The 13,514-nt window shown below is 58.9% G+C and overlaps 1 protein-coding gene across 1 annotated transcript; it reads left to right on the top strand.

The window, feature by feature from the left end:
- Positions 1–1,390: 1,390 nt before the first annotated feature.
- STXBP2 (syntaxin binding protein 2) lies at positions 1,391–9,232 on the top strand. The gene is made up of 19 exons (XM_004717324.3): positions 1,391–1,428; positions 2,593–2,642; positions 2,858–2,939; positions 3,398–3,474; positions 4,242–4,320; positions 4,407–4,510; positions 4,684–4,832; positions 4,988–5,072; positions 5,182–5,312; positions 5,412–5,519; positions 5,738–5,795; positions 5,883–5,948; positions 6,055–6,135; positions 6,341–6,479; positions 6,868–6,977; positions 7,505–7,600; positions 8,248–8,333; positions 8,446–8,603; positions 9,091–9,232. The coding sequence occupies exons 1-19, from the start codon at positions 1,392–1,394 to the stop codon at positions 9,174–9,176; spliced, it is 1,782 nt and encodes a 593-aa protein (XP_004717381.1). The 5' UTR covers position 1,391; the 3' UTR covers positions 9,177–9,232.
- The last annotated feature ends 4,282 nt before the right edge of the window (positions 9,233–13,514 follow it).

Genomic DNA, 13,514 nt, shown 5'->3' with positions numbered 1-13,514 from the left:
ATGTCTCCCAGAGAATCACAGAGAGAGAGGTGTCTTCTGCCTCCTGGGAGGAAGTAGCGGATTTCCCAGAATTCTCAGGAGGCCATGCCCACACAGAAGTCTCATTGGCTCTCTCCAGACTGACAGCCTAGACTCCACTCCTACACTCTTAATCCTTAAATTGTCACCAGATTAGGTGACTACCACAGACCACCCCTTGTCAGTTTAACACTTTCACATAACTCTTTAGCCATATATAATTTTCAAGGAATAATAAAATCATATCTGTACGAAAAACATGCAATGACACCGAATGCAGAAGATGACAGGCCAATGGGTAGAAATTCTTTGGATCCAGTGACATTGGAGACATCTCAGTGCTGGCAGGGGTCTCTCTGTGGCCTCTCTGGCTTCTGAGATCTCCATAAAATTATTTTCATTGTTACTTCATCACTGTCATTTTGCTACTGTTATGAATTGTCATGTAAATATATGCAGGATGTATTTTCATTGTTACAAATTGAAGATAAAGCATATTGACTAATCACAAAAACAATGTGTAATTATATACTGTGATATATTTATTTCTGATGACAAATAAATGAAATTTTGTCTTGACGCATGGTGTAGCATGGGTAACAGTCTTCACGCCTGGTACTCACATGTGGGCGGACCCGCCTGGAGATGCTAGAGGAGCGGTGTCTCAGGTGTTTTCCGATGGTCTTAGGGACCCCTGTGAAAGGGTTGTTCGACCCCCAAAGGGGTCGCGACCCACAGGTTGAGAACCACTGCCCTATGGCGTTGGGAGTTAGGATCCACACCAGAGTGACCAGACAGTTCTTTATGGAAACACATCGTCAGGCCTTCCTTTCACGGTGTGGCCGAATGGGTTCTGGAATCATCGACCTTGTAGGTTAGTGTAGTTCAAAATGCTGGTGGCACTTGTGGAGCATCCCCAGGCCCCATTCGGGGTTCGCCGGACGTCCCCAGCCCTCAGGTCCGTCAAACTCGGGAGCACAGAGGGGAAGTGGGTCACGGCTCCAGGCCCAGAGGTTGTGGGGTCATGCCCTGCCGCAGGCACAGAATCGGACCAGGTGGCACCTTGCCCAGGAAGATTAGGGCCCCGTCACCCTGCGAGGCCACGCGTCCGTTGCTGCACCCAAGCTGGAGCAGCGCGTGTCCATGCCCACATCCGTGTCACGAGGAGCGTGTCCATGCCCACATCCGTGCCACATCCTCGCTGGCGTCCGGGTCAGCGAGGGCGTGCACGTCGGGCGCGGACTTGCTAACCCGCGACTCGGCGCCCCCGGCGGCGGGGCGGGGCCAGGTGCGCGGGGCGGGGCCAACGCGGAGGCCACGCCCACACCTTGGGACAGACGCGGAAGCGGCGGCGGCGGCGCCCCTGGGGGAAGATGGCGCCCTCGGGGCTCAAGGCGGTGGTGGGGGAAAGTGAGTGCTCGCCCAGCGCTTGGGCCTCTGGGGATCCGGGGCTGGGGATGCACGGGGCCCCGGCGGCCGGCAGTCAGGGCCGCGCTGGACCCGTGAAGGCCGGGATCCTCGAGGGGGCGGGTCCGGGTTTGGTCTCAGCTGGCCCGCCGGGCTTCTCGGGGGCCCGGGCAGAGTTGGGAACTGGACGTAGGGGAACCCAAAGGGCGGGTTGGGGATAGTGTTGTCCCCTCCGTGGTTCCAGCGGCGGGCTCTGGGGTCTGGACGCCGGGACCCCAAGGGTGCCCAGCCTCCAGGGTTGTGGACTGGGCAAATTTCCCGGGGGCGAGCTGGACTCCTAGGGCCCCACGGGGCAGACTGGATGCGTTGGTCAGCGGTCAGGTGATGTGAGCCCTCGGGATTCCAGGGGGCGTGTCCAGGCCCCAAGGGGCGGAGCGTGTGTTTGCCTTTTTCCCAGGCCCCTTGGAGTCCCTTGCAGCCCCGAGGCCGGGGCGTCGCCCCGGGGTCTCACAGGCTCCAGTTCTGAGGCCAGAGGGTGGAGGTCACCCCTCCCCCACCCCGGGGAGTTCCGGCTTCAGCGCCTCCTTCCGCTCTGGCTGGTTCTGATAACTGGGTATGACACTGGCCGAGGGGGCCACCCCGTTTCTTTTCCTGCCCATCCGCTGGACAGGGTAGTGTGCACCTCAATGTCGCAGCCCCACAACTAGAAAAGCAGCCCCCAGCCAGAAACCGAAGGGGAGAGCCGGCAAGCACTGAGACTTTGTGCAGATGAGGAAACTGAGTCTGGTGGTTAGCTGAAGGGATGACCACTGGCAGGCCGGCCTCAGCAAGGGTCCTGCTGTGTGTGTGTGTGTGTGTGTGTGTGTGTGTGCATGTACACCCAGCCAGGCCTTTGTCTGGCTTTGTACCCACTCATAAGAAGTGTGTACCTCTCTCTAAGGCCACTCTGCCCTGGGCACTCTGCCACAGGTGCTGAGGGGCCCTGGGTAAGTTGCATGCCCTCCTTCAACCTCAGTTTCCTCATTTGTAATTGAGACACTAGTAGCTTCTAGCAGCCTGGGATTGGTGGAGGAGTCTACCGGAGTTTGGTGGGGGTCCAGCCCCAAGACTGGGGGCAGGGCAGAAGAGAGGGTCAACACCCTGAGCCCACCTCCCCCTTCCTTGCAGAAATTCTGAGTGGAGTCATTCGCAGCGTCAAAAAGGATGGCGAGTGGAAGGTAGGTCAAAGCCAACCGCCAAGGACCTGGTCCTAACCCATGGGCGGGACCCTGCCCAAACCCATTTGAGATTGGCCCTGAGTCCAATCACTGCACCCTGCCTTCGAAGCTGTCTGCTCCATCCATGGCTCCTGATTCACAGGGGGTAGGGGTGGGGACTGCTGAGGCCTCTTCTGTCCAAGCGCATCCATCTGTCCGTCCATCTACCTGGACAGGTGCTCATCATGGACCACCCCAGCATGCGCATCTTGTCATCCTGCTGCAAAATGTCAGACATCTTGGCTGAGGGCATCACTAGTGAGTGGACACCCTACTCCCCACCTGCCCAGATGTGGGAACCCTGGGGTATCCCCAAATGGTCTGAGACTCTCAAGTACACAGGCTCCTGGACATGTAGCCTCTAGCCTGAGACCCTCCTCAGCATGCTCCCCAAGGTGTAGCATGAGGGTGGGACCCCCCAGGGACCACCCACACTGGGCTTTCGGCTGTCCCGTGTGTGTGGAGCCCCATAGAAGCCCATAAAGGACTCAAGGGATTTTCCCCCCATCCAAGGTGTAAAACCTTGCCCACCACATGGCACATAGCTGTGTGACCCAGGGGTGTACACTTCCTGCTTAGGACCCGCAGCAAGCACCACACCTCAGACATCTGACCGTGGCCTCCAAGTGTCCCAACTCCCAACGCCTATAGTGCCACATGTCCCCTGCCCTGACCCTGCACCGTCCCCCTGGCCTCCCTTTCTCCGCTCTGTCCAGTTGTTGAAGATATCACCAAACGGCGAGAGCCCATACCCAGCCTGGAGGCCATCTATCTGCTGAGCCCCACAGAGAAGGTGCTCGCCCGAGGGGGTCCCGGGGGTCTGTGTGTGTGTGTGTGTGCCGGGATGTGCATACCTGGGGGGGCATATAGTGTGCACCAATACCTGTGTGTGCCTTTGCATGAATGTGAATACTTATGCATGTAGGTATGCATACATGTGTGTGCGCGCCCGGGAGTGTGTATGCATATGTGCAAGGCACCTGTGTGTGTGCTTATGCGTGTATATGTACATAGGGCTATGCGCACATGTATGTATGCACATGTGCACAAGTACCTGTATGTATGCTTGTGCGTGCACGCACCTAGGAGTGTGTGTATGCATATGTGCAGGGCACCTGTATGTGTGCTTATGCATGTATGTGTACATAGGGCTGTGCACACATACATGTGCACAAGTACCTGTATGTATGCCTGTGTGTGCACGCACCTAGGAGTGTGTGTATGCATATGTGCAGGGCACCTGTATGTGTGCTTATGCATGTATGTGTACATAGGGCTGTGCACACATACATGTGCACAAGTACCTGTATGTATGCCTGTGTGTGCACGCACCTAGGAGTGTGTGTATGCATGTGTATACCGCTGATACCTGCATGTGTACTTATGCTGAGTGCGTACATAATGTGTATAGAGGTGTACACATACCTGGGAGCATGCACCTGCGTAAGCGCCTTTGTACCTGTGAGTGCAAGTGAGGATGGACGGGCAGCAGTCAGGGCCAGAGCCCAGGGTGAGTCTGGGGGGCCAAGGCCAGCTCTGGAAAGTACTCGCTTCCCCCAGTCAGTGCAGGCCCTGATCGCAGACTTCCGGGGCACCCCGACCTTCACTTACAAAGCAGCGCACGTCTTCTTCACTGACAGTAAGTGGGGAGGGCCTGGGCCTGGGCTCAGTCAGGGCCATGGCTGGGGGTGGGCTGTTCTGGCCTGACACCCCTGTCCCCCGCAGCCTGCCCCGAGCCCCTGTTCAGTGAGCTGGGCCGCTCTCGGCTGGCAAAGGCAGTGAAGACGCTGAAGGAGATCCACCTGGCTTTCCTACCCTACGAGGCCCAGGTATGGCCAGGTGGGCTCCCTCAGAGACACACTGAGGCAAAGGGAAGCATGTTGTGGGGAGGGAGGAGGGCAGGAGCATTTGCCTGCAGAGGTCGGGGAGTTGGGAGGGCCTGAGCAGGCTCCCAGGAACGCTCCAGGGAGAGGCTGAGCTTACCTGGCGGTCCCGCCCCCAGGTGTTCTCCTTGGACGCACCCCACAGCACCTACAACCTGTACTGCCCGTTCCGGGCAAGTGAGCGGGCAAGGCAGCTCGAGGCGCTGGCCCAGCAGATCGCCACCCTATGCGCCACACTGCAGGAGTACCCAGCCATCCGCTATCGCAAGTGGGGATCACACCCCAAGGCTGTCCCCCACCCTAACCCCATCTCTTCTGACCCTATGCCCTAGTTTGGCTGTTGGCCCCATCTGAATTCCCTTCTTGACTCCTGTCTGTGCCCGACTCTCCACCCCACGCCCTGATGTCCCCGTGTCCCCCCAGGGGCCCAGAGGACACAGCCCAGCTGGCCCACACTGTCCTGGCCAAGCTGAACGCCTTCAAGGCTGACACGCCCAGCCTGGGCGAGGTGAGGGGGAATGCTGGGGAGGGCCAAGGATCCCCAGGCCACAGAGTCCTCACCCTTGCCATCTGCTCCCCCGCCCCAGGGTCAGGCTCTGTGTCCCCTCTCCCCCCAGGGCCCCGAGAAGATGCGCTCGCAGCTGCTGATCGTGGACCGGGCTGCCGACCCTGTGTCCCCTCTACTGCACGAGCTCACCTTCCAGGCCATGGCCTACGACCTGTTGGACATCCAGCAGGACACGTACAGGTGGGCCTGCCAGAGCACAGGCGCCTCACTCTGCCTGCCTGGAACCTGGCCCTCAGCTGGGCCCTGACCACGCCCCCTCATGACCCCGTCCCCTCCCAGGTACGAGACCACGGGCCTGAGCGAATCTCGTGAGAAGGCGGTGCTGCTGGACGAGGACGACGACTTGTGGGTGGAGCTGCGGCACATGCACATTGCCGATGTGTCCAAGTGCGTCCCCGCCCAGCCCCGCGCAGCCCTTCCTCCCCAGCGCACTTGGTCCCCTGACCCCTGGGTGCTCCCAGGCCCTGGGCCCTCGGGACAGCCTCTCCACGTGCTGCTTGTGCCCTTCCCTGGCCAACCCTGCTGCCTCAGCGGTTCGACCTCCCAGCCCCAAATTGAGATCATTCCCAAGTTCACCCCATCCACCTGCCCCATCGTCCCACCAGGAAGGTCACGGAGCTTCTGAAAACCTTCTGTGAGAGCAAGAGGCTGACCACCGACAAGGTAGGGGGCGGTCCGGAGGTGCTTCCCAGTGGGGCCGCGTGTGGGTGGGGTCTAGTCTGACACCCCTCCCTCCAACTCCGCCCCCAGGCCAACATCAAAGACCTGTCCCACATTCTGAAAAAGATGCCCCAGTACCAGAAGGAGCTGAACAAGGTGAGTGCCCTGGTGGGGGGCGGGCAGGGGCTGGCGCACCCTTGCACCCCCTCCCCCCACTGTCTTGGCACAGCCCGTTGCCACAGCGCCCACCTTCACCCCGCAGTATTCCACGCACCTGCATTTAGCCGATGACTGCATGAAACACTTCAAGGGGTCGGTGGAGAAGCTGTGCAGTGTGGAGCAGGTGGGGGCGGGGCCCAGGAGGGGCGGGGCCATGAGAGGGCTGAGTCAAGGTTGAGAGGAACCTGTCCGGGACCAGGATGGATGGAGTGGGGTCTGTTGTAGAAGGGTGATGCCCGGGAGGCGTGGTTGTGGACAGGCAGGGCCAGGCTAAGGCGGCTCCCTGGGCCCCATCACCCCCATGGCTGCTGTGGTGCCCGGCTGTGCAGGACTTGGCCTTGGGCTCGGACGCCGAGGGCGAGAAGATCAAGGACGCCATGAAACTGATCGTGCCAGTGCTGCTGGACGCGGCGGTGCCAGCCTACGACAAGATCCGCGTTCTGCTGCTTTACATCCTGCTGCGGAATGGTGGGCGGGCCAGAGGGCAGGCGGCCGGGTGGGTCTTCTGGGAGCCCTCAGTCCCCCAGTCCCCCTGTCCTTGGTACACCCCGCTTTCTAGGAACCCTAGAGCCCACTGACTACACTCTGGACCATGGGACCCCCATGGGCATGATATTCCCCTTCCCCCCCCACACACACACCTGTGACTCCTCACCATTTGGTCCCCCAACGAGTTTCGAAGACCTTCCGGTCCTCCCGCTCAGGGCTCCTGCTGCGGAATCCTAACACCAGGGTCCCCCTGCACTGACTCCGGAGCTCCCCTGGTCCTGGGAGCTCTTCTCCCCACCCCAAGCACCCATCACCCATAACCTAGAAACCCAGCAGTTCCCCTGAGCCCCCCCACGTGCCTCCCCAGGTGTGAGCGAGGAGAACCTGGCCAAGCTGATCCAGCATGCCAATGTGCAGACGCACTGTAGCCTCATCCGCAACCTGGAGCAGCTGGGCGGGACCGTCACCAACCCTGGGGTACATACACACGCACGCACGTCGCCCCCGGGGTCCCGGCCTGGTCCTCACTACTGGCGACTCAGCCTCTTGGTCTGCCTATTACCCTCACCCCCCACCCCTCTGCTCTCCCGTGCTGCTCCTCTGCGTAGCTCTTATCCCTACACCCCTGCTGCCTCTCTTGGCCCTCCATCTCCATTCCATGCGCCCTTTCCGGTAGCCTCGGTTCTGTTCCTCCTTTCTCCCGCCCCTTCCTTTCTTGTCTCTTCTCTGGCTGGCTGTCCACCACGCGTGTCCCCACGTAGGCCCCTCTGCCGTCCTCCTTTATCCTTCTATGTGTACACCCACCCCACCCCCCAATTCCTGTCTTTTGCTCTCAATGCTGCACTAGACGTTTTCACTCGGGTCTTTCTCCCCCCTCCCCACCCCCACACTCCCTCTCTTCCATTTCCCCGTCTCTGTCCTCACCACCCCCAAGCAGATGAGGCCCTGCCCTACCCCCCTCACCCTCCTTATCCCCGTCCCCCGACTCCCCACCCCACCCCCAGGGCACGAGCCACTCCAGCCGGCTGGAGCGCCGGGAGCGCCTGGAGCCCACCTACCAACTGTCCCGATGGACTCCGGCCATCAAGGATGTGATGGAGGTATGGCTGGTAGGGGCACAGGACGGGGCAGAGGATCCCCCCACCCCCCACTCCCTTCCCGCTGAGCTTTGAGGCTTGGTAGAAAAATCCCTCCTTACCCCAGTTGGTGTGCGACCTCTCTGATCCTGCCAGGTCTCTCCTGGCCCCTACCCATCCGGGGAGCCTGGACCCCTGGCAGCTTACACCGGGGATCCAGTAACCATTGACCCCTTGTTCTATCAGACCAGATTCCTTAAGGGTTGGACTCTTGGACTCCTGGGTCCCTGAGGTAGGGGGTGGTAACTTCTGAGACAGGCGATGGTGACTCCTGGGTCCCTGAGGAACTGGAGCAGAAGAATCGTCCCTGGGTCCTCATGGGACTGGGCGAGACCATCAGTTACACTCTTAACTACTGACCAAAAGATGGGAGGTTCAGATCCATCCACAGGTGCCTTGGAAGAAAGGCCTGGTCACAGGCCTAGCCCTATGGAGCACATCCCCCTGAGGCCACCTGGAGTCAGAAGTGACAGGCTCACAAGTGGTTAAGGAGCTGGGGGCCAGAGTGTAATGTCAGTGGGGCCAGCGGCCTGAGGTCTTGGCCCTAAAGCACATGCAGGAGACTGTCACCTCTGCCCCCTTTCTCCCAACCTTCCTCTCGGGCCACCCAGGACGCCGTGGAGGACCGGCTGGACCGGAAGCTGTGGCCCTTTGTGTCTGACCCTGCCCCCATGTCCAGCTCCCAGGCTGCGGTCAGGTGAGGGCTTGGGGCCACTGGAGGTGCCTGCCCCAGCTGGCTTCCACTCCCCATAAGAGTGGTGGGAGGGGGGGTGTCTCCTGCAGGGCTGACCTGCTCCACCCCCCTGCAGTGCCCGCTTCGGCCACTGGCACAAGAACAAGGCAGGCGTGGAGGCGAGGGCGGGGCCGAGGCTTATTGTGTACTTCCTGGGTGGCGTGGCCATGTCGGAGATGAGGGCCGCCTACGAGGTGACCAGAGCCACCGAGGGCAAGTGGGAGGTGCTCATAGGTAAGGCTGGCACTGAGGTAGGCAGACCTGAGGTCCATTCCTGGGGGGCCTGGGACCTGGGCCCCATAGAGGGGGTGCTGGACTCTCACTCCTGGGGGGTGGGGACCCTGGAAAGAGTGCTGGACTCTCCCATTACTGGGTCCTGGGAGGGGGGCTGGACTCTAGGTTCTTTAGGAGGTGAGGCTGACTGCTCACTCTGGCCCCCACAGGCCTGCAGTCTGCAACCCCTGTTGCTCAGATACCTTGATGGGGGAGTGGGAGAGCTAGTGATGGGTGGGGAGGGACAAGTAGGCTTGTAAATCTTCAGGGGAGGGGGCTAGGGACTGAATGCCTGAGCCTCTGAGGGGTTGGGGTCTGGCATCCCAGGGCAGGGGTCACTGGAGCTGTACTTCTACATTGCTCGACTCCTAGACTCCTGGGACCTTAGGATCAGGGGCCCAGGCAGCACCCCCCTCCCCGCCATGCCCCAGCTTCTCCTCTTGTCCAGGTTCCTCACACATCCTCACCCCTACCCGCTTCCTGGATGACCTCAAGACTCTGGACCAGAAGCTGGAGGACATCCCCCTGCCCTGACCCTCCTGCTCCCCACCCCGCCCTCTCCAGATAAATAAACTCTACCCTCCAGCCCACCTGCTTTCTTTCTGGAACCCCCCTCCCCCCACCCCCAGCTGTGGGCAGGCTGCCTCCCAGGGTCTCATTCAAGACCTGTCCCTCAAGCCCACCCCACCCTGCAGCCGGCCCCCATTGAGATCCCTGCCTGGGCCTCCTGGTGGTCTGAGTGCAGCAATCAAGGAGAGCTTGGGCTCAGGTCTGAATAGTTGCACCTAGCTTGATTGCTTTGGGGGGTGCCTGAGTCTGATGCAGCTGCTTTGCAGAAGGGATGCTGATGCACACCCCACCCCCACCCCCTATACACACACACACCCTGCCAGGAACTCTCCAGACAGGGTTTCCAGACGTGGCAGCCAGGGCTTGTCTCCAGCTCCTGGGGATCTGGGTCAGCATGTGTGAGGCCAGAAGGCTTAACCCGCTGCATCATCAGGGCCCCTTGTATCAGAGCCTCTTCAGGGCTGAAATGAGGCATGGAACTCCCAGAAACAGAAGACCCAGAGGCCTCTTCTGGGGCAGGGAGGGGGAAGGGACACCCACTCACAGCCAAGTTGATACCCCACAAGACACCAGCCAGACTGGGGGTGGTCCGGGGAGGCTTCCTGGAGGAGGAGGTAATGGCTGAGTTGAGGATGAAGATGAGTCAACTGGGGAACAGGTGGGAGGGAGGGCACAGGGAGCTGGAGGTGGGTGGAGAGTACTGGTGGGTGGGCTGGCGAGATCTGGGAGCGGAGGTTGATTTGGGGCCCATGCGAGGGTGACAGCTTTGAACCCTGCTGGCACTGTGGCTAGGCATTAGGCTGTTAACCATAAGGTTGGAAGTTCAAACCTACCTACCACACTTTGGAAGAAGGATAAGGCTTTTTACTCCCATAAAAAGACATGGTCTCAGAAAAGCCCAGGGGCTGGTGTACCCTGCCCTATAGAGCCCCTGTTAGTGGGAACAGAGTAAGGCAGGGTGCCAGAGATCCCCGGATGCCGCAAGTGGTTTGCACTCTACCACTGACGAAAAGGTCGGCAGTTTGAATTCACCCTGCAACGCAGCGGAAGGAATGCCTGGCGATCTGCCTCCCTAAAGAGGACAGCCCAGCACACCCTATGAAACCCAGTTTTGGACTCCACACCTGGGCTCGTGCTTCGGGGGACAGTGCGCAGGGGAAACCCAAGCAGGAGGGTTTTGAACCAAGGCCAGAAGGCGTGAGCGACCTCTTAGCATCGCCCGTCTAATAACGGCACCGGTCCGAGGGCGAAAGATGTAGCAGCCAGCTACCGTGACGACTCGCACCCGGGGAATCCGCGGGGCAGTTCTACTCTGCGCTGGGAGGGTCACGGCGAGCGCGAATCCACACGGGCAATGGGCGTGGCCTTAACGGGTGCCGGGCACAGCGCCCCCTGGCGGAGCCCTGCTTATTCCCCTGTCGCCTCTGGCCTGCGACCCGGGTGCGGGGGCGATCCGGCATCATCCCACGCCCCCGGAGGGCTTGGCCCCGATTCTGAGCTTGGAACCTTTCCAAGAGCGCAGGAAATTAAAACCCACGGCTCGTGCTCCCAGGAACGATGCTCACAGTGTGGGCGTGGCGGGCACACGCTGGATGCGCGCAGGGGACCAGGCCCCGCCTTGGCAGGAAGCCGGTTCAACGGAGTCAGCGGGAGGGCGAGGGTTTGGGTTTTGTCAGTTGCTTGGTTTTCCCCTTGACCTTGGCGGGGGGTGGGGTGGGTGTTGTTTGCTTGCTTCTCCCTTCAAGTTTAAAGTCTGACGGCATCCTACTCGGGAAACGGCTTCCCTGAGGGAGCCGCCGGTGCAGGGGAGGATGGCGGGCACCAGGGGGCGCTGCGGTCCCACGTTCCGACGTCTGGAACCGGGTGCGTGTCCTTGGAGACCAGGAAAGTGGCCCAGGGATGTTCCTTAGCCCTCTGCAGCGACGAAGCTGCTGCTTCACCCCCCGCGGCCGTTGCTCTGTATTGATTTATGCCTAGGTGATGTGGTGTCGGTGCACACGGACCTGCATCATTGCCACATCCCAGTGGGTGCCCCTGACCCCGGCCTGGTATTTTCCATCGCCTCCTATGCAGGTGAGAGCTGGCCGTCGGAGAAGGAAGACCTAAGAAGAATCCATGCATTTGAACTACGGTGCTGGTGACGATTGAAAGCTCCGTGGACTGCCAAGAGGACAAACAGTCAGGATGCACCTGAGAAGCAAGGATGGCGAGACTTTGTCGTGCCTACTTTGGACATGTTGTCAGGAGAGACCAGTCCCTGGAGAAGGGCCTCATGCGGGGTCAAGCACAGGGGCAGCGGAAAAGAGGAAGACCCTTGGAAGAGATCAGTTGACCGTGGCTGCAATGATGGGCTCAAAATGACTTTAAGGATTGTTGCAGTGTAGCTGTGAACTAGACCCGACTCCATGGGTACCAGGCCTCACATGTGCAAAAACTGGAATGAAAAGATCATGAAACTCTTCCCACAAACTCCTTGAAGGCCCACCCCCCCACCCATGATTCACTGCTATGGAGTCCATTAGAGCTGCAAGTCTCCTCATGCTCCCTTGGAACGGCTGATGGTTTCGAACTGCTGACCTTGTGTTTAGCAGCTCCATGTGTAACCCACGGTGCCACCATGACGTCTAGGTTGGTGCAGAGTTAGAGAATGGAAAGCACTTGAAGGTGGGTCATGGTGGGGGTCACAGGATCCAAGTCACCGCATGTATGCACTTAAAATGACGAGGGCAGCACACACTTGCATATATGTGTAAACATTTAATATAACACATATATTACTATGACATAATGTATAGTAAAACAAGTTTATTTAAACAAGATGCTCGACTTGAAGGGACAAACATCTAAGCTTTATATCTTTTTTTAAAAAATCATTTTATCTGGGGGTTATACAACTCATATCACAATCCATATATATATATCCATTGTGTCAAGCACATTTGTACATTTTCAAAACATTTGCTTTCTGCTTGAGCCCTTGGTATCAGCTCCTCATTTTACCCCCTTCCTCTCTGCTCCCCCTCCCTCATGAGCCCTTGATAATTTATGTTATTATTATTTTGTCATCTCTTATACTGTACAACGTCCCCCTTCACCCACTTTTCTGTTGTCCAAGCTTTATATCTGAGAGTCATTAACCCTGACTGAAAGACAGGTTGCGTTCCAGGTAACAGCTCCGTACCAAAACGTGATCACACTGTCCTCAGGTTTTCAGCGATCAGTGAGAGACATGACAACTCTCCGGTTGAACCAGGAAGGCATGCAAGGATTTCTTTTTCATTTTACATTTGTTGTTGTTGCGCAGGGACAGCAACCTGGCTCAGGGACATCTGCAGAGCTGAGCGAGCACACCGCCCCCGGAGGCGAAGGGGCCACGTCCACAGAACCAGTGTTGCCCCTCCCGGCTCCTCTGGATGCCGATCAAAACAGACCACTGGCCTTTTTGCAGAAAGAGGACAACCAAGGGACCCACTGCAGTATGCTTGTGCCCACTAGCTGGTGTACAGTGGAGGACCGGGGAAGGGGAACTGGCAGAGTAGCGAGCAGGACACTGTGTGGCGCAGGGTGTGGAAGCACGTTGGGGGTTTCAACCTGGGGATGGATTCTCGGTGGGTAGGAACAGAGTTCTGGGGGAAAGGAGCAGGCTCCCACCTGCCGTGTCTTCCTCCTCCATTTGCCACCTGCAGGCATGTCTGCTTCATTGCCTGGCCGGCGGCCCATCCACTCGGCAGGCATCGGCTCTGCCTCATTGACAAACCCTGTCGTTCACAATAGGCATTCCGTCATTCCTGAGTGGCGCGTGCCACTGAATCTCAAAGTGCACCCCTGCATCATTCTTCCGTGCCACCTGAATATGGTAAATACGATCCTTGTTCTCAGTCTGGACACCTTGCTGGGTTTCTCCTCAGCTGCAGTCTCCTCAGCTGCCACTTCACAAAAGAGGTACCAGGTACACCCTGAACGAGCCTATATGTGTGTGTTCAAAAATGGGTTTATTAGAATGGCTCCCCATTCAGCTCCATTCAGGGTCTATTAGTGCTGCTTCCGTCTGAAGGAGCATCCTTCTGTGAGCCTTGCTTTTCCTCCTCTAGGCTGACAGAGGACAGTCGAACAGCTGTTTGTGCCTGGCTACAGACCGTGGTGATGTTATAGCAGCCTGGGCATTTGACATCCACGAAGCAGCAATGGGGGGGTCTGCGCCAGGTGCTGCCTCTTGTGTATCTCTTCTCCTCTTTGGGAGCGGGATGAAGGAAATCCTTTGCGAGGCATGATGGCTGGGGAGGTCGTCAGCACCAGAACCCT

The sequence above is a fragment of the Echinops telfairi genome, unplaced genomic scaffold (genome assembly GCF_000313985.2).
Source record: "Echinops telfairi isolate 266 unplaced genomic scaffold, ASM31398v2 ScPeMD7_36;HRSCAF=134, whole genome shotgun sequence".
In the NCBI taxonomy this organism is placed as follows: Eukaryota; Metazoa; Chordata; class Mammalia; order Afrosoricida; family Tenrecidae; genus Echinops; species Echinops telfairi.
The sequence above is the reverse complement of the archived record's forward strand: the minus strand, read 5'-3'. Positions and strand labels throughout refer to the sequence as shown.

What these genes read in the sequence shown, in the direction of transcription:
- STXBP2 (XM_004717324.3), top strand. Translation starts at nt 1,392, where the DNA reads ATGGCGCCCTCGGGGCTCAAGGCGGTGGTGGGGGAAA. An exon ending in AGCTGTGCAGTGTGGAGCAG is followed by an intron (nt 6,136 to 6,340) that starts GTGGGGGCGGGG and finishes CCGGCTGTGCAG; the next exon opens with GACTTGGCCTTGGGCTCGGA. An exon ending in CAAGTGGGAGGTGCTCATAG is followed by an intron (nt 8,604 to 9,090) that starts GTAAGGCTGGCA and finishes CCTCTTGTCCAG; the next exon opens with GTTCCTCACACATCCTCACC.